Below are 20,230 nucleotides of genomic sequence, written 5' to 3' on the forward strand. Positions count from 1 at the left end.
TTGAAAGCGAACTAATCGAGTGGATTTACTTTTTACAGTTTTACATGCTGAGGGTCAAAGCCTGGCCTTAACTCACAGCAACCCCGGTGATTTAATCAGGGTTATTCTCCCAAAAGAGAGCTCTATTCAGATCCACAGAGGACAAAAAACAAAGGATTACACAGGCTCTGTAGGACTCCTCATGATGAGTAATATGACCTTTATGTACCCCTTTAAAAATAATTTACCTTAAAACCCATCATTTCAAAGAACGGGAGAAGGACAAAGTACTAATACGTTAAGCAACATGAGTAATGATGGTCATTACATACAGTACTGTACATACTGAATGTAATATCAAGGGTTCAATAAAGATCTGAAAAAGCAAAGCTAAAATTTCTCGTAAGATACGTACGCAAGATAAAAATGTGAGAGAAAACAGCAGAACAGAGCTGCCATTGATGAAGACACTGGTGAATCATATTCGGTTGTTTTACTCAGAGATGAGGGACCACACCCTCTTCACGGAAGGGGCAGATCCACAAAGGAGTCAAGGCAAGATGGATCCTGCAGGACGTGATGATCGGGGACAAAAGGAAGGAAAAAGAAATGCTGGTTCATCCAGGAAGCAGCAAAAACCTGACCTTGACCTCGCTTCCTGAGAGGGAGGGCATTCAACTCGCTGACGACCAAATAATAAGACCACTCGTTTAAAAGAGCACAGGCCAACAAACACACACACAAAAAAAACCCTCCTCAGTTAAGTACACAAAAGATTAGACGAGATGTTTATTTACATCCTGCTTTATGATAGTACTTCTCTCAAAGTCTGTCATTTAGAAAAAAAACTGATCAGGGGTCAGACAAAAGCTAAACACCCTCCCTCTGAAAGACTGATGGTTTAGCTGTGAAAGGATACCAGAGATTTCCACGTGGACTGGTCGTAAAGAGGAAGCCATCCCTCATCTGGTCATTCAGGGAGTGGTCACATGCCCTCGCACACACACCCTTTGAATGCTTCCTGGAAAGCCCTTATGAACAGCTGACCGGCCGCTCTGGGAGAAGGGCTTGAGGTTTGGAGTCACGCTCTTGGGATGACCATTTCACAGCGGACACACACACACAGCCCTGTTTTTGTAATGTTTACAACACATTATGTGGGTTAGAACAACAGGGACTGTGTGATAGATTGTGTTTACATTTTCAGCAAGCGCTCCCCGAGTCGTCCTCACACTGCAGCAACCAACCATCCATTAAAATAAATAACTACTCCAAACATCCACTCTTGTATAAAACCTCTTAGACGAAAGTATTTGGTGGAGGTTAAATTCATCACCGTTTGTAAATCTAACGAATAAAAGTTATTGTGTTGCAAATGTCCAAAGTTCCTAAAACTTGGACGCACGTTTTTTTTGCCACGAATGAGAAGTGTGTGACCTTGTCAGACAAAATCTGGGTCAAAATTTCATCATTTTTGAGTGTGTAGTTAAAGTGTCCTACAGAGTATGGGAACTTTTAGTTTCACACCGTTTCCTTATTTAAATTTGTGCTCCTGCCAGTATATTTATCAATTTTCCAGTCTTTGTGTAAACTTGCAGGTAATTTAATTTGTGGAGGAATGTTATTACGCATTCATAAACTTGCTTGTCTCACGGACTTTTCTCTAAACATAATCCAGCACATAATTTCATCTTCCATTGCTCTGATAAACGGCTCTTATCTTTCAATTACAACTCCTCTATTGATTATTTTTAGTAAAAATCTGTTCCGGCTCTGAGAACTTAAACCAGATAATTCATCCAACGCGGTGTTAGCGCTCCCCCTGTTGGCAACCAAGCGTACTACACAAACGCCCACCGACACATCTCCACAGATAGAAGAGAGGTACCAAAATAGGTTTTATTTTACATAAGAACATTGTCAAAACTTGAAAACATTTTTTTGCATATAAACCTTTTAAAACAAGGAGACAATATTTGAATTTCACAGATTGTACAAAATATTGACAAAAAAAAAAAGAGAAAAAAAAATCTGTTTCATGAGTGATTCATACCCCTCTTTTGCATCTTTATTTGAACCCACCACCGAAGCGAAAGCAGAGTGCAGCTTTTAACTGCGGTTTGGAGGTCACGTAAAACAGCACGAGTAGTGTCCACTGTTAGTTGTGTCTTTCTCAGACAGAATCGAAGATGAGGCCGTACAGTACAGTACAGTACAGTATGTACATCCAAGCTCTTAAGAAGTCCAAACTGAGCATTTTACTCTGCAAGAATCACTGAATATTTAACTCAGGGTTAACCCATTTTTACAATAATTACTATTTAAGGCTTGAATTCTGAATAGTGGAAGCATTTCTGCAACAAAGAGCTGAACAAAATCCAAAAGCTGAAACAAATAAAAACTAGCACCAACTTGCATCTTTTTAAAGCCGAAGCGACGATCACATTCGTCTCCATCACGTCGTTGCAAAACCGATCAGAGGTTAAACAAATTCTCCTTAAAGTTGCTATTGTAATTGAGAGCTGTGTGTTGCCTGCAAAAGCCTGTCCACCGATTCTTGAAAGGAGATTTCGTTCATTTCATTTCTGTTTTACTAAATCAACATCCTCATTTTTTGTCATTATATCATTATTGTCTCAAACGCCTACTGTAAATAGAAGGTGCGCTTTAAAAAAATGTTGATTTTAGATGAAACCGTAGCTTTGCTCATCTTTAAATCAATTTTATTTGTGGATTTTGGCTTGTGGAGGGTGTTCGCTCTGCTTAACACTGAGCAGCTGTCTCATTAAAATGCCTTTCCTGAGAATTTACATTTAACCACGTCTGAATAAGCTCTATATCAACAGAGGTGGCAAACAGCCTCAGGCTCTATTAACCATCGGAGCCAAACTACAAATTTCTGCATGCATGACCCTGACAATCAAAGCAAGACGGAGGAAAGAAAGATGTGCTGACTTCTTGACAGGGAATAGAAATCACAACTTCCTACAACCCACTGTTACAGTTACTCAACTGCTTTATTGTTGCACATGAATTAACTGTGATGATTTTTTTGAATAAGTTTTTAGAAGACAAATTTGACTTTCATTTCGCTTCACGGTAAATGTCACAGGAAGCCAGCAGATCTCAACCACAATGACAGAAAACTAACACCAGAAAGTAAACCATAGCACTGCCCTTATGACAGCATTCGCCCAAACCTGCACTAATATTAAAACAAAAAAAAAAAACTTTCACAGCTCTTATCTGTAATTATTTCAGCCAACTAGAAATGAATGTGGACTCTATGCAGTGAAAACACCACATTAGTAACGACCAGACTTCTGTTGAAGTGTTATAAGCTCCTCGACCAGCAGCATTTGACACAAGGTGAGATTAAACGGCCATGACACCGACTTGTGTGGAGAGAGAACAGCCAACGAGTGACTCAGTGCAAGAGAAGCTGGTACAGAGATGACTTGACCTCCGAACACTCTTAGACCATCCGTTCAGCTTTTAATTAGTGTCACCTGTCAAGATTCCAGTGCTGCTAAAAAAAAGAAGCCATTCATTTTCAAAAATAAAAATAAAAATTAATAATAATTAATAACCATTTTTCTTCAGAAATCATTCCTCTTGCATACAACAAAATTAATTAATGCAGCTCCAAAAGCAAAGTTAAACACTGCACTGATTGCAAGCACGTGTAAATTAGGGCGACTACTTGCTGTCGCCTTCCCAGGCATAAGCATTTTTTATGCTTTTGATTTTTAACTATGGCACTGTTCTCATTCTTTAAACTCATCTTGAGTGGAAGATTTATTAAAAAAAAAAAAATCCTGTTCATCGCACCCTTCCTACTTCTCACTTCCACTCGTCTGTCACCTTAAACGTTTCCCACTCTTTTTTTTTTTTTTGCCAGTTAGATTTAAGACTGAAGTGTGTTGTTCACCAAACTAGCTGCAAAGCTATCATCTTCAGTTCGGTGTTCTCCACCGCACTGACAAGACATTTCCTCCCCAGGCTCCCCTGTCCTGTGTAGAGGCGGAGCCGTGGACTCACTGCCCATCTGGTTTCACTTTAAGCGAGTCTTGATCAGAATTGGGTAAAGAGGGGGAGCGCGGCGACTTGGGTGGATTATTGTTGCCCTCCACAAACATGTTTGGGATGTCCTGACCGAAGTAGATCTTACTGTTAGCTGCTATGGCCTGGTATTTCATCAGCTCCAGGTATTCTGGGGTTAACTTCAGCTGTAAGGATTCAACAGAAAGACGGCAGGATGTCAGGATTAGATTACAGTTGGGTTGTATGTTCTGTTCTCACTGATATCTATAACACAACTATACAGCATCTATATGGCTGAAAATAAATGACAACTGTGCTGCTGGAGCAACTTCAGTAGTGTGGAAGTGGTTTAAATCTCGAACACTGGCATACCCCTTATAATGCCAATAAGTGCCCACCCAGAATAAAAATGGTTCATGGCCCAATCACAGTTTGCAGGGGTGGTGTAACCCTCTGATAATCCATTATAAGAAAATATTAGCATAACCAATTACACTCTATACTACACCCTGCCCTTTTGTACATAGTACTTTATTTTATTTTCTATGCTTAGATTAAGTTAATTCATTTATTTTTGTGCTGTGTTTACGACTATAAACGTTTTGAATCTAATAACCAACGCTTGATTGGATTATTTCTCTCCAGTTGAAATAAATTAATCCTTTCTGTGCATGTTTGCCCCACCATCCTGGTCATCTTCTTGCATTGAATGAATTCAGTGTTGTCACTGAAACTGGGAACATTTTGTCCTTCATCCGTTAAATTTCTGACAGATTTTTATGACCAGTCATAAACGTTCTGATTGATGCTTTGGGGCGCGTAAACACACACATCTCTTCGGATCATTTTATTTAGCGTCTATGTAAACAGTCACGTTGGAATCTCTAATCAGAATTTCAATCGGACAGAAAAAATATTGTCCATATAAACGTGGGCCAGTGACTTGAGACACATCAGGGTCTGTTTCAGCTCAGGGTGATCGTGACAAACTTCTTGAAATAAATCAGAGCAGCACATTGTTGAAAAGGTTTGGAAAAGTCTGTCACAGCTTGGAGGGAATGTGGAGGAAAGACTACTGGACATTTGAAGTTAGTTTGATATAAACCATCTGGACAGTTTTACCCAATAATGGCCTGTGTCTATTTTAAGACGGCTCCGTATTGATCAAGTGGACTGAGCTCTCATTACAGGTCTGTCAGCATTAATGGCTCGGATCATAGAGATACAGCTCTGCCCTATAAATAAACAAGTCCTCCACGGACGGGACACTTGGGCTAAAAACAAGATGATGAAACGATGTTACTACGATTATATTAATATTAACTTAAATCCCAATGTTTATGTTGTAGATATCACAGAGCTCATCGTACTATGTGATTAGATGCACTACGTCTGTGTGTTCATGTGTTGAATTATTTTTTTTTTTACTTTACCCTGTTTGATTCAGCAAACTTGGCTGCCGTGTAAAATTCTGCATCAGCCTTAGCCCTCTCCCTGGCCAGGAAGGCAGCATCTGAAACAAGGAAGCAGTGTTGAATGAGAGACACATGACAAAGCAGAACCAGACACCACCACACAGAGGGACAGGCAAATTCCATCTCACAGAAAATGAAAACAGTGAGGCTTACCCTCTATTTCAGAGATCCTCTTCTCCGTCTCTTTCTCCATCACCTTCTGCTGGAAGTGGATCTCTGCTACCTGGGCCAATTTCTGAGCCTCTGTAGGACAGAAAAAAAAACATGAGTTATGCAGAAGGTAAAGGGTGTGCAGTGGGGGTTACACATGAGTGGCTGGAGGAGAAAAACTGCTAAAATTGCACCGATGGTCATGCAAATAAAAAGGAAAAAGAAATACTGTGGGCTGATTTACAGTAAAACACAACATTTACCAATAATAGCCTTCTTCCTTTCTGTCTCTGCTTCCTTTTCCACCACTTTCTGGGTCTGAGCTGTTATTAGCAGACGCGTCTTCTCTGCTTCCCTGCATAAACACACGCAAAACAAGAAGTACTTGTAAATGTTTTGCTTTCTGTTTGGTGGCACTTGAACTGAGCGGGCTGGTCACAGAGAAGCATGCAAGTCAAACTCACATGAGTTCAAAGTTCCTCCTGATGGACTCTGGGATCTTTGGCTTGGTGACGCGTACTGCCTTCATTCGGACGGTGAAACAGCGCCAAGAACAAAAGAGAGGGGGAGAAATAAAAAGTCACCCATTGCTCACAACCAATAATCCGAATAGAGCAAATGAGAGGTCATTTTTTTTGGTCATCTTATTTTATTTCACTCATGACCTACAATTAATCAGCTAATGTCATGTGATGCGACGATTGTTTTTTGTCTGCGTCTTTTCGGCCACTTGTTTTCGAGTCCTCCTCAAGGAGTAGGAGTCAATCAACGACCAGAAACTTATTGAGGACTAGACACAGCTGTCAGAGAGCTGATGGCTGTCTTGCTGTTAATAGTTCAGCATCAGATCGGATCCTCTGACTGCACTGGCCAAAAAACTAAATGCATGTTAGCTCTAAGTCACTCATTGCATCTGGTGTCATTAAGACATGAATGCAAACACAACTACTGCTTGATTCTGTGTCCACCAGGTTTATGAGCCATGCTTGATTGCCATCTTTACATAAATGTATGTACAGTAAAAACCTGCAAATATTGCCTGTTAACTAATTTTCCTTTAGGCTTTGTAATTCATTCGTTGCATGGGGCATGGAGATGGAAAGGAAGGAGGGAGGGGGGAAATCTCAGTTGAGGCTGCTACAGCAGAGAAGTTGTTCCCAGAATTTTATCATGACAAAAATGCAACCACAAACAAATACAAGTTATGTGTGTGTGTGCGCGCATGTAGAAATACCTGTATTGTTAGTCCAGGTGCCATCGCATTAAGATCTTTTTGCAAAGCAGTCTTTAGGTTCTCATCTATGATGTCTACAACACAAAAACAGGAACAGTTTGAACGGACATCATGCTGTGCGTCACATCTTAGGAATCCCTGGAATGACCACACACTATGTGCTGCGACAAACTGAAACAAAAATGTACTAACCAAACAACTCAATGTAAACCTCCTGCAGCGTGTGTACACTGCAGAACTGGTTGAGTTCGTGGTGAATCTTGTTGAAAATGAGAGTTTTGTCATAATCAGCGGTGTAGTTCCTCACAATATCCACCACTGCAAATAAAGGAACAAAAGCAACGGTTAATGGAAAGCCATGCCAACCACGGAGTTAATAAAATCAATCAAATAGACTTCTGCAGTGGGAGAAACTGGACCATGTACCTGCTGTAGGGACCAGCATGTTAACAACTTCTATCCTGTCAAAATAGATCATCACACCGCCACTGTGAAGAAAGAAAAACAACAACTAATAAATACATAATTACTGTTACAAGCGGATAAATTTCACAACTGCTACGTCCGTGCGCTCAGTCATACCTTGTTCCGCAAGGCACATTCTTGATCTCATCTGTCTGGAGCGTAGTCTGAAACAAAAATTCAAAGTATTCTCTGACACTGGTACTCAAGTCAACATATGTAAGATGACATTAAGCAGTGAATGCTTGCGAGACATGTTCATTTACACATTTATACATCATATATTTAACTACGACTAGTCAAAAGACGTGCATCTCCGTGAACCTGGACTACGAGATTATTCAAGGATTTTATTCTCTCTATATTTTCAAGACATACAGAAGAATAGAAAAGCTGTTTCCCTCTCAGCTAACTTTTACATTTAACTTTATAGGTTCAATGTGCTGAAGGTTTTTTAAGAATCTCAGAACACTCAACCAATAGCATTTTCTTATTTACTGCAAAAAAAAGTACAACTGTTTTTCCAGGTGCCATTTTAAGCACATGTAGTAACACAAAACTATTGCAATAACTTAGTCTAACATAGAACCACCGCAGCCATGGCTGAATGACAACCGTTTGCATGCTGTTTTATTTATAGAAGACACCCCCCCCCCCCCCCCCCCCTCCTCGGGTCTTATGAGCAGCGCCTCATGGCTGACACCTACATTAGACACGCTTTTGCTGAAAGGACAAGCTTCAGTGATGAAATATAAGTTTACCTGTACTGATCGGTAGGTGGTAATGAAAGGCAGCATAATGTGATAGCCAGGACCGTTGGGAGACGTCAGCAATGCCCCACCTCTGAAACAAATACAAGCAAATTTCTTGGTCTGAGTTATTCCCCTCAGATTATCTACTGAGTGCATCACATCGTCAAACAAGTTTTATACTTCCCAGAAATGTCTGTTTAGGATAGAGTTAAATGCTTCATTGTGAGAGAGAAAAATATTCAAAATCGTGCTCTATTACTTCTGCCAGACACATGTGTTACGGTTTACCTGTAGTACACAGCAAGGTGTCCTTCTTCTATCTTGTGAATAGAGGAGTGCAACAGGATGGCCGTCACTCCTGCTATTGCAGCAAATACTGCCCCTACATGCGGCATCGTCATCCTTGCTATCACACACCTGGACGCAGAGAAACAGGTATAAACAAACTAACATATTTACGCAACATTAAGTACTCTGGGTGCTGTTACACCTGTGGTTTGACTAATACAGCGTTGTTGTCAGCAGCAATACATGCGGTTAACTGTGTTGAACTTAATGATTTTAGAGGCTGCAGGAGTCTGCAGTGCTGTTGACCAGCGTTGCATCATACTGAGCTTCTCTAATATTCAAATGTAACTTCAAATGGAGGGGAGAACAAATTCTCGGAGGTGAAACGACAAGCAAGAAAGAGACAGAAAACACATCTGCACTGAACATTTTTTGTTATTATAATACAAGTGTGCTACAGCAGAGAGATAAATAACAAGACATGTTGTCTCAGAGGAAGACAAAACATTTCTGTGTCTTCATGGTTACTTTGTTATCAAGGTTTAGCAAAGGTCCTCTGAATTTTATTGACGGCATATAATTAAAATTGAATTGAATTGAAATTGAATTGAATGTTTTCTCCTCCTCTGCTCTTTTCATTTGAACTAGATTACAAAAGTTTGGTTTTGTCAAAGTTTAAATTAAACATTATACCGTTTTACAGCCTGACACATAAACAGCTTGGCATGTTCGTATAACTACCAGTTTACCAGTCACTGTCAGGTAGTGGTGTAGCCTTTACTTTAACATGTGCATTTCATATGTTGTTAACGTTTGCGTTTGTTATAGCTAACGCTAATATACACCATTAGCCTGCAGACACACAGCGAGTAGTTCCTTTGTCAGCACACGAAGCAATGTGTCGTACCAACGCTACGTCTCGATGTTACAGTCACACTGAATTAATTTTACTAAACAATAGCAAAGGCTGACCCCACTATTCGTTCATTTACGTTAGCCTAGCATGCTGGGCTAGCTAGCTAGATAGCCCTCATTATAGGGTGGATTCGGGAAGTCAGCCACTCCGCCAGTTGCTTGTAGCTTAATGCTAACTTTAGCTTGCTGTGTAGCTAGGGTAAAGCAAATGAGTTAACTCACCGTGCACTACGCGCAGACTAAATTATCAACATGTAGCCGTTAAACGACCGACTTATGAGAAATAAAATTACCACTGTTATCGAACCGCCTCCCCTTCTGCCCTTATCATTCAACGACCCATCCCCCTCACCCCGCCTCCCACAGGTTTCTGTCTTGCTATATTACGCTGCCTTCAGGGACTGTCGGAAATACTTAGACATTAAATGTTGTTAAAACGATTTACTTTTTAATATAATAATAATTATTATATTATATCATTATTTATGTATTATTAATAAGTATCATTAAATAACACATCCACCAAATGTCTTCACAGGAAGAACACTTCAATACTTTCTTAAAGCACAGAAATTAAACAGTCTTCACGTCAGTTTATTAGGCGGTGATAACGTCCTGACAGCCTGTTAACACAGCGGGACACAGAAGAAGAAGATGCAATGTTCTTATTTATTTATTTATTTATTTCATTACATGTATGTATTACATTATTATATTATATTAACTTGGTGTTTTGTGTTAAATTTAACTTCAGAATTACAAGTCCTGAAATTCCAATAAAATGACAAATGCAACCAAAAAGCTTCACTTCCCTAGGTTTTGTATTTCCACAGTAGCTATAGAGTTATATTTTGCCTTTTTTTTGCATACATTATTCTTTATTCCGTAGTTTCAGTATGGATTTCAGCCACTCCAGTAGCTTCGACAGCTTCACACTCACACAAGAAACAAACCAGTTCTAATAGGTTTGAGAAACAGCTTGAACAAAGGCAACACCTGGTACATTTATAAAAATTTATTCACATTCCATCATGCATAGTTTATCAGCAGCAATGTTGTACTCTAATCAATATTACCTCTAAAATAAATACATTGTGGTTACAGCTGGAAATACCTTTAAACATTCAGTGATATATTTTTAAGTTAAAACACGAATAGCTTACAACATCGTGCCGTTTCATACATTATTGTCAGCGTCACATACATATAAATGGAATTACAAAGCTTTCAGATAGTGTAACTCTGATAAGGCACCTTTTACGATACTTGTCTTTGGCCAGCTTCTACATCTTCGGAGATTCAGACGTCCCTACTTCATACTGAGTCCAGCTCCAGTCCTGATCCTATAGAGATAAGAAACATGTTTATACTTCACAACTAAACATACCAATCTCTATCTACCATTCATTTGGTAAATTAATATTATGTTAAAATATATAAACTACAAATCTGAATGGTGGACAATAATGCATTATTTGAAAAAGATGGGTGGGTGGAATATATTAGGTAGTAAGAGAACAATTTGTCTGTTAATGCCAAGTGTAAGGATTTGAACGACTCTGACAAGGGACATATTTTGATGGCTATGAACAATTCTCCAACCTGCCTATGATTCCTCTAACATTTTCAAACTGTCATGTAACATCATCAGTTTGTATCATAAGATTCCACATGTACACTTTAGTCAGATATGTGTATCTATGAAAGATGTATGTTTATCTTGCTGTTCTCTTCTCTTCTCTCTTTGCTGTTCTCTTCTCTCTTTCTTCTGTCTGTACCCGGCTGGCCTTAGGCAGATGGGTCCCTCCATATGAGCTGGGTTCTGCTTGAGGTTTCTTCCTGTTAAAAGGGAGTTTTTCCTTGCCACCGTTGCCTTCAGGCTTGCTCTGGGGGTTTCAGGCCGGGTTTTTGTAAAGCTTCTTGAGACGATTTGTATTGTTATTGACGCTATATAAATAAAATTGAATTGAAAATTGAATAGATGACCAGCTCAGAGCATCTGTAAAACGGCAACTCTTGTGGTCTGTATCTATCAATAGCGGTGCTATGAAGGAAAATCAGTGAACCAGCGACAGGGTCATGGACAGCCAAGCCTCAAGAATGCACGTGAGGAGTGAAGGTTGGTTGATGTGGTCCAGTCCAAAAGACAAACTATTGTAGCTCAAACCACTAAATAAGTTAATTCTAAGAGAAAGGTGTCACAACACAAAAGGCAACACAGTTTGTTTTGTATGGGGCTGCGTAGCCACAGACCAGTCGCAGTGCCCATGCTGACCCCTGTCCACTGCTGAAGGAGCCTACAAAATGCACATAAGAATCAGATGTAAACCACAGAGAAATGGAAGAAGGTAGCCTAGTCTATTGTATCACGTTTTCTTTTGCATCATGTGGATGGCTGGGAGCGTGTGGGTGTATGTATGGATCCAGGATGCACTGCCATGGAACTGTGCTTGGTCTGCAACAATGTTCAGGCAGTGGTACGCGCCAGAGTAAAATCCACATAAATTCCAGGACCCAGATTTCCCAGAAGGACATTACACCGTAATGAGATCATCATTGTTAGTCGCTTCAGCGTTTGGAAGTTGTGGCTGATTAGTGTATATCTAATTAGTTACTTCAATGATCTGCTTATTTGCAGCGGCACGTTCCTTCATTCCTCTACACCGTACCATAATACTGTGCTCCATCTCCTGTGTGGCGTCTTGCAGCAGAGAAGTGAGCTGACTCAGATAACGTTGATTTTCATCCAGTAACTGATGAACAGTTTCACTGAAAGAGAAAAGAGACTCCGTGTCATTTGAAATTCAGGAGTCCAGAGACCTCTTGTGGCAGTTTTATTGAACAGAAACCAGCAGATCATAGAAGTGATCTTCTAAAAAGGCAAATAAGCTCATGAAACAAAAACCACGTGTGCAATTCTTTTAAATTGTTTTCCAGGGACAATAGTCACATATACTGTTAGCAGTTGTGAAACATGATGCAGAAAACTGTTCTGTGAACAGATCTTACCTGTCAGTGGGGTGAATAAGTGACTGTAATGGAGAATTGCTCTGGGCCTAAATACACAACCACACACTGAATTAGCTACAGTACTTATTGACATTTCTATACATATAACACATTCAATTGCAGATCATTTTCTGTAGCGACATTAATGACATACTCACACAGGCAATCTTTAGGAGATACCAGAACTCCTTCTGTCTCTTCATTTGCATCTGCATCACTGCTGCCTCTGCAGTTTTTATGTTCTCTACCGCCCTCTCCAACTTAGGAAATAAATCCACGATGCGTCGCTTACACACCAGAATTGTACTGTAAAAAAGGAGAAAAACTACAAATGACACACAGTCAACCGTAAAATGTTTGTGAGTGCATCGAGTATGAAGTAAAGATGTGGATTAATCACCTGAGGTGAGTGTACAAGTCTTTTAGGACTCTGTCCTGGTTCTGAACTGTCTGCAGTATCGTCTTCACCATGTCTGAGCTGTCACTGTAGCCATGAGGAGGGTCAGGACCTGTAGGAAATGCATTTCTGTTATCATCTGTATACAATATTCTGACACAGAAATGTATGTACACGCTAAACAACACCAATCACGAATGCTGATTTTTAAATTCGCAGCCATGCAGAAGAATTAATTAAACAGCGAGGATCTGAAAAAGCATTCGACACATATTCCAGCTCATTTATTGAACACAGTAAGAAAGTGTCTTAAGTGTTATCTGTATTAGTGTTTGGACTCACTTTTGCATTTAGCTTTCAGCTGCTTGTAGAGTTCGATAGCCTTTCCTTCACTGGAAACAAAAATAGAGAAAACAACAGTGAAAACCCACTAAAACTTACATCCAAAGTTTACCTGAAGTTAAAGTGAGGCTAATTTGAAATCAGCAGTAACTCTCTGTCTTGCACAACATTCCCTCTTTCAGTCTACTTGACTTTCATTCACTAAGTACGGTATCCCAGAGATACTGACAGCTGTTCCATCACGTCTCCCTGTTTCTTTGCGAACGGACTCCTCTGCAACTCCACAATCTCAGAATGCAGAGCCACTATCTCTTCATCCAGATAGCCCACATCTGCAACCTACAGCAGAAAAAGAAGTCTTAGCATTGCTCTGTCTGTAAATAACTGCGGGCAAGTTTGTGCTGAATCACTATGACTTTAAACTACCTTTGTAAACTCATCAGCCTTTTCTTCATTTTCTTGCCATGTCTTCAGCATTTTTTCCGAAGCTTTACATAAACACAAAACAACAGAAGATAGTCCACTTAAAGTTTCGGCAAAGATGCAAAACCACAGCGTGTGTTACAACGGGACACAAACGTCCACTCACAGATGCCGGTGTGCCTCTGACTGATGTACTGCTCCAGGTCGTGCTGGATGCTGGCCTTAAAGAAAGCCAGTTTGGCTCTGAGCTGCTGCGACTGCGAGAACAACAGGTTCTTGTAGCGCGTTAAGTTGGTGTTGTATCGCAGCAGACTCAACCTATACAGGTACAAACACACATTAGGATTTTTTTCAGTTTAAAAGTGTATAAAATGTATTCATGGGTGTGTTTATACACTTACATGGCAGCCCTCTGCCCCTGGTACAGGCGAATGTAGTCCTCTTTCAGTCCACCTATATAGCTGACTGCTTCACCCCACACCTTTCTAAGAGCAGATAGTGGTAGCTGTGTCTTTGTCTCCCTGACTGAGACGACACATGATAAAAGATGCATTATTCCCATATTCATTTGGATATCACATTAAAATCATTTTGGAATACGTTAAAGATCTTTCAGCGTGTTTTTTCTTTAACTGTTTTTATTTGTCAAGCCAGGTCATGAATGTTAAAGTATGACAGTGTTAAGAGAAATACATGAATTTGAGTTATCGAATCATTTTGATCTTTTAACAAAAAAGGTTTTATTTTACTATTACATCCTGACAATAACATTAAGGAAAAGGGAAACGCAGTAACATACAGTTACATACTGTATCTCACCTATAAAGTTGACACTGTCTGGCAGAGGTCTGGCAGTCAGTGGTCCAGAGTACTTGGTTAGGCTCTTGTCGAACAGGAAGACTATGGAGGTGTCCCAGCCACGCTAACAGAAAATAAATATCAGTGCAGCCACGATGACCTGACATGACATGTGTTAACAGAGGTTTCTTTATTGATAAAAACTAAAACTCAAGTGGAAGTCGATGCTGGGTTGATATTTGAGCAAGCAAACCTATAAAATATTTCTCATTTATTGCAATCCAGCTGAAGTGCCTTATTTATTGTTGCTTCATGAGAAAATCTGCAGAAAGGTACAAGTTACCGCACTGTTGAAATAAGACCTATTACCAGAAACGACATCGTAATTCAGGACTACCCGATATTTCATAATAAACCAATATGTTTCAATTATGGAGATTAAAAAAACGGTAGATCTTGCATATACTTGTGTCTGCATCTGTTTTACATTGGATATTTTTGTGTTTGTCACATACCAAGCCATCTGGCAGACAGTGTACAGGCAGCCTGCGTGGGTCGGGGGAGATTCCCGTCTCGAGCAGCAGCTCCTGACTCAACGGGGAGATGTGTGTCTGAGTGTGCGTTTCCAGACGAAGCTGCAGGGAGTGTAAGCTCTCCTCAGCACCCAAAACCAGTGAGTGCAGCTGGGCTGACGTCATATCCAAAATATGGATGACCTAGACAAATAAATGTGCAGAGTAAGAGGTTTGTTTTGTTTAATTTAGTGGCAGGCACAAAACCATCAAAGCATCCCATAAATGGTTTAAGTCAAAAATAAATAAAAGTAAGGGCGTGGTATCAACCTTCATGTTGAGAATAGTTTGCAAAATGGTGTAGTAGTGAGGCTTGTTTGTGTCGGGATCCAGCCCTCCACCGCGCATCGCAGGGTCCCAGAGTAACAACATCTGCAAAAGAGACTCGACTGGTTCCAGCAGGGGCCTATAAATGCACAAACACACACACAGGTTAGACACTAATAAGAATGATGGACATTGGACTGGTAAGCCCTACGTCTTTTTGTCTCTACCTGCTGAGATTGTTGGGATATGGAAGATGTGTGGAGAATCGGACTTCTCCATTCATGTCCTCTACCGCCATGATGTCTTTGGGACCTTTGTTCTTGACTTTGCTCGTCCTTCAAAAGCAGGAAAAACATGTGACCAACAAAAAATGAATCCACAAACTGTTCTAAAAATCTCTGTTCACCCAAACTTTTCTTAATTTGTCTTCACATTTAATAGATGATATCACTACCAATAGAGCTCCGGTAGTTGACGTCCCCCTGCACCGGTAGATGTGGATTACTGCAATAAAACGTGCAAGGAGTAGGCGCGTGAAAACGGAGTGGTGGGATCCCTCAAGAAACGGATTTCGCTTGTGTAGTGATCACTTTATATCAGTTACAGAATCCAGCGTTTTCCAAGTCTTGTTTATTTAGCATGTTTTTAACACCATGTCCAACAGATTTCTTTTTGAAAAAAAGGCAAGATAGGCTAATGTTTATAAAGTGGATTGCAAAGGAGTGTTCCTCATTCAGCACTAAAACTACTCACAAAAATCGACACTGTTTTTAGCCGGCAAACTCCAAAGTTGGATGTACATCACAAAGCCTGACTGTGTCCATTTGTACCCCTCCAGGCTCTTGAATGCTTTCAGTGGCTCTCCGGAGTAGGACGAAGGAAAGTTAACGAGGTAGTTATATATATCCGGATACTGCAGGTCAGGAACATTGTCTGCGCCGGCTGTTTCAGTGTTCAAAAAAAGCCCACTTGGGGCATGATAGGGGTCCGTGATATATAGCCTGTCGAGTTTTGCCTTGTACTGGTCAAATTCTATCTGTTTAAAGTAAAACAGTAAACTCTGACGGCCGGAAATCAGTGCTCGTGCCATTCATTTTTCCTCAGAATTTTCCTGCCAATATGGCGACGTCAACAAAAAAAAGTCACGTGATGCCCGGAGCTCTATAGGAATTATATCATTGATACATGAATATTTGCTGTGATTTATGCTTAATTAATGTCTATTTATATGGACATCAGTGTAGATGTACCGAGGTTAGAAGAACAAGCTTATTGTTTTCACATTATATATACAGCATATGTGTGTATAACTCACCACTGTACAGGCTGCATGTGGTGTAGGAAGGGGCGAAAGCCACAAGTACATTCAAAGATCACCGTCCCAAAGCTCCAGTAGTCCACAGTTACAGTGTAGGGTTTACTCTCAAACAGCTCTGGAGCCTGGCACACATACAAAGCAGATTTATGATAATAGAGCATGACATTATTTAAAAAAACTATATAACATTTTAATGAATTCGTCACTGAAAAAACATTTACCAGATACTGGAGAGTTCCAACAAAGGATGTGCAGAGACTGCCCTGATCGAGGTCTTTTGCATAACCCAGATCTATGATTTTATGGACAAGCTGGGGGACAGAAGGTATAATGTAATGTACAATGCATACATGTCAGTGCAGATTACACAAGCTGCACGCATGCAAAAAAAGGAAAATTACTTCACCTTCCCATCTATCTCTTGTAGAACGATGTTTTCTGGCTTTAGGTCTCGATGAATAACCTTATTTTCATGGAGATACTGGATGCCAGAACCTGTGTGTGCAAAAAAAAATTAATAAAAACCTATATCCATTATGCATGGGCATTGAATTACAGTGACTTGTCAACAAAGTAAAAGTTGATGAAGACATTACCAATGTCACTGAGGAGCGAGAGGATCTCACTCTCTTTTAGCCCACAGCAATTTTCAGGTTTATTCAGCACCTAAGTAAAGAGGTGGATCAATTAAGTGCAATGTTTTAAAAGATAACAAATTGTTCTTTATGGAATACCCTTGTGTTACCTTGCGTAGGTCTCCTTTTGAACAATACTCCATGGCCAGCAGCGGTAAGTCATTTATAGCAATGGAGCTAAATTCCTCAGGAACTTCTCTGGCCTGAACAACGTTTACATGATTCAGCCTGAAACAGAAAGAGTACAAAATATGCTGCAAAAGTTTGACAAGAAAAGGATAAGGACAGTAAAATGTGTGCTGGTGATTGACACTCACTTCTTCATGATCTGAATCTCTCTGCTCCAGCGGTCTTTGTTCATGGAGTTGAGCTCGAGGCGGCAAAGTTTCACAGCAATCTTCGTTCCCAGCTCCTGCACCAAACACAGACAGGAAGTACAGCAAAGCAAAGACACACCCGGGTCTCGAGTTTACGTTCTCCTAGATGTACCATCTGTACTCAAAAGAACTCACAAGGTGCTGGTACAGGTAGACGTGCCCAAAGCCTCCCATCCCCAGTCTCTCCTTCATCTCCCAGGAGCCGCACAGCTGGCTCTGTCTGAATGCAGCCCGGTCCATAGTGTTAGGTCTGCTGCAGCCACTGGGCACCAGAGGTAGTCTGCAAGGGACCTCAGCTAGAAAGAACAAAATGTTACAGAGCCTTTACTGCAGATATTCATCAAGGCTTATACTATCTGTAGCAATGCTCTGTGCCAACAAACTATGTTATTACTACATATTAAGCGGTGTGCACAGCAGGTATTATGCATGCTTTATTCTTCACTAGACATAACATACATGTTAATAAACCTTTACAACTCTATGTCTTTAATGTATAATATATATTTCTGTGTTTTATAACAGTTTTTACTTTAGCATTTTTATCTTGTTGTAGCAAAATAGCAGTAAAGTGGTGGTTTGTTGTTGAAGGATTAACGATGTTAGGTTCAGGGAAGTCTGTAAACTCAAAGACAGCATGACTATCTTGACGATTTTGTCTACATAAAGCAACATCTCTCCACAAACATGATGAACTCACCTGTTCAGGAGGCCAGAGTCAGCAGATGACAGTTAGCTTACTTTGTATGTCAGAACATTGTTGCGCCTGAGTTAGCTAACCGTGTTGTTTACGGTTCGTTTTCCTATATAGTGTTTGGGTAAGAAGGTTGAACCGGCGAAAATATACCTTTACCCGTGCGAATCCATCAAACGCGTCTTTAAAGTCAAGGTTTACGCTCTGTTTTTGTTGTAGTTCAGGGTGTAAAGCGACACCGAGTGACACACCGCTCAGTAAAGTGAAAGTACAAACTGACAGGCAGATTTTGTTTCTGCGCATGCGCGCACGGTTCCATAGAAAGAGACAAGACACATGAGGCTTTCTGAGCCTGATGGGGGATTTCCCATCAGCCCACACCCAAACCAGAAGATATGCCTTAGTTTGCGGATTTAATGTCGACCATACTGTGGAATTCTTCAAACCATTCTTTAACCATGAAAACCGTGCACACCCCATTGAGCTATTTCCAAAACTTTGACATGTCCTAATTTGTTCACTAGGTGGCGCCATATGCACATTTTCATGTCATTCAGATTCAGATTCAGAAAACTTTATTTGTCCAGTTTAAGGCACAAGTGAGCAGCTTAACGTGCAAGAACAGACATTATAAGGAGCAAAAAAAAAAAAAAAAAAACAGAAATACAACAAGATACAAAATGCAAAGTATATACAAGTTACCATGCCATAAATGTTATAACTATCCAAAATGTCCATGGAGAATGTAAACAGATTGTATGAGTAAAGTGACTAAAGTGCAAATGTAAACAGTAAACAGTAGTTACAGGGATTATATATTTACAAGTTATAGCCGAGGTATAATGGGTAATAAATAATAACAACCAAGAGTCTCTCGTATGTGAGTATGATGGTGGGGGGCAATGGTTGTGCGTGTGACTGTGCTATGGTTGTGTGGGAAAGGAAATAGCTTTTTCTCAAGTGATGATGAAAGCAAGTGAGCTACTAATAGTTCTAGTGAACCCACTATCGTAGTTTCTTCTTTAGTAGGATATTGAAGTCAGTCATCCTGCATCACAAGCACTACTTTTAGCTACTATATTATGATAGTCCTTTACCTATAACTTCCGCACTGCACATTGAAGAAATCAGAATCAGAATCAGAAATCATGCTTTACATTGAAGAAAATCAACTGCCCTTGCAACAGATGGCTTAAAGTAATAGGAAACAGGAATTGCTCAATGTTAAACAGAAGATGAGCTCACAGTAGTCCACCAGAAATATGCAACTAATCAGGATGCAATGACACAGTGATTAAGAGCTGATGCAATGAGGGCCAGAGCCGATGTCCGTCACAACAAAACGTAATTCTCTGCAATTGTCTGTCTGTCTGTGAAGCTTTCAGGGTTTCAGGGTTTATGCAACAGAAGTCATTTTTCCGGCAGTTGTTTGCAGATAGATTATTTCCCTTCGAACTGATTGACTGCACCTTTAAACAGATTGGAACATTTGACAAAATGATTTTATGGACTTTAGAAGCTTCTGATGGCCATTATTTAAGTTAATTGGAGGTGTACCTGTGGGAAAAATAAATAAAAATTAGCCAAGACCTCAGAAAAAAAAACAACTGTTGACCTCCGTAAATGTTCTTCACAATTGGAGTAATTGAGGAGAAACTGCCCCATTTGTCTCTATAAACAATGCTATGTAAGTATAAACACCCTGGGACCATCATACCGCTCAGGAAACTCATTCTCTCTCCTACATACTTTGGTAGGAAAAGAGACAAATCAGTCCCAGATGAGAGCAAACAGCAGGAACTTGTAAAAACACTGAAGGAAACAGATAAAGTACATTACTGACATAACCAGAAAGGCTCCAAAGCAAGGAAGAAGCCACTGCTCCAAAACCACAACAAAAAGCCAGACTATGGTTTGAAGATGCACATGGTGTCAAAGATTTTAGAGGGGTGGTTGGATAAATCAAAAACTGAACTGTCTGGCCAAAATAACCATCATTATATCTGGAGGACTTGCAAGTCGAAGACACCAGGCCGTCTGGGAAGCACAGGGGTGGCAGAATCATGCTGTGGGCGAGCGGCTTTGCTACAGGAGGGATT

General features: G+C 40.2%; 2 protein-coding genes across 4 annotated transcripts; both read right to left on the minus strand.

Moving 5' to 3' along the window:
- Nucleotides 1-1,847: 1,847 nt before the first annotated feature.
- Nucleotides 1,848-9,657, minus strand: erlin1 (ER lipid raft associated 1). 2 transcript variants are annotated; one of them, XM_084561305.1, is made up of 12 exons: nt 9,522-9,657; nt 8,385-8,513; nt 8,106-8,187; nt 7,465-7,511; nt 7,309-7,370; nt 7,075-7,200; nt 6,883-6,956; nt 6,113-6,171; nt 5,912-6,003; nt 5,652-5,741; nt 5,457-5,536; nt 1,848-4,208 (listed from the first exon to the last, which is right to left on the minus strand). In XM_084561305.1, the coding sequence occupies exons 2-12, from the start codon at nt 8,495-8,497 to the stop codon at nt 4,017-4,019; spliced, it is 1,017 nt and encodes a 338-aa protein (XP_084417431.1). In that variant the 5' UTR covers nt 8,498-8,513; nt 9,522-9,657; the 3' UTR covers nt 1,848-4,016. The 2 variants fall into 2 exon arrangements, with proteins under 2 accessions (XP_084417431.1, XP_084417432.1); XM_084561306.1 differs by having other exon boundaries at nt 9,593-9,632.
- Nucleotides 9,658-10,299: 642 nt separating this feature from the next.
- LOC311500361 (inhibitor of nuclear factor kappa-B kinase subunit alpha-like) lies at nt 10,300-18,753 on the minus strand. Of its 2 annotated transcripts, XM_084561718.1 has the most exons (22): nt 18,138-18,697; nt 17,573-17,733; nt 17,378-17,472; nt 17,171-17,288; nt 17,022-17,091; nt 16,832-16,920; nt 16,647-16,736; nt 16,423-16,547; nt 15,335-15,442; nt 15,111-15,246; nt 14,784-14,984; nt 14,290-14,392; nt 13,872-13,995; nt 13,637-13,788; nt 13,474-13,535; nt 13,277-13,386; nt 13,048-13,097; nt 12,709-12,817; nt 12,467-12,614; nt 12,309-12,355; nt 11,969-12,068; nt 10,300-10,642 (listed from the first exon to the last, which is right to left on the minus strand). In XM_084561718.1, the coding sequence occupies exons 2-22, from the start codon at nt 17,675-17,677 to the stop codon at nt 10,583-10,585; spliced, it is 2,202 nt and encodes a 733-aa protein (XP_084417844.1). In that variant the 5' UTR covers nt 17,678-17,733; nt 18,138-18,697; the 3' UTR covers nt 10,300-10,582. The 2 variants fall into 2 exon arrangements, with proteins under 2 accessions (XP_084417844.1, XP_084417843.1); XM_084561717.1 differs by having other exon boundaries at nt 16,423-16,736; nt 18,138-18,753.
- Between the last annotated feature and the right edge of the window lie 1,477 nt (nt 18,754-20,230).

The sequence above is a fragment of the Chelon labrosus genome, assembly GCF_963514085.1.
Source record: "Chelon labrosus genome assembly, chromosome: 15".
In the NCBI taxonomy this organism is placed as follows: domain Eukaryota; kingdom Metazoa; phylum Chordata; class Actinopteri; order Mugiliformes; family Mugilidae; genus Chelon; species Chelon labrosus.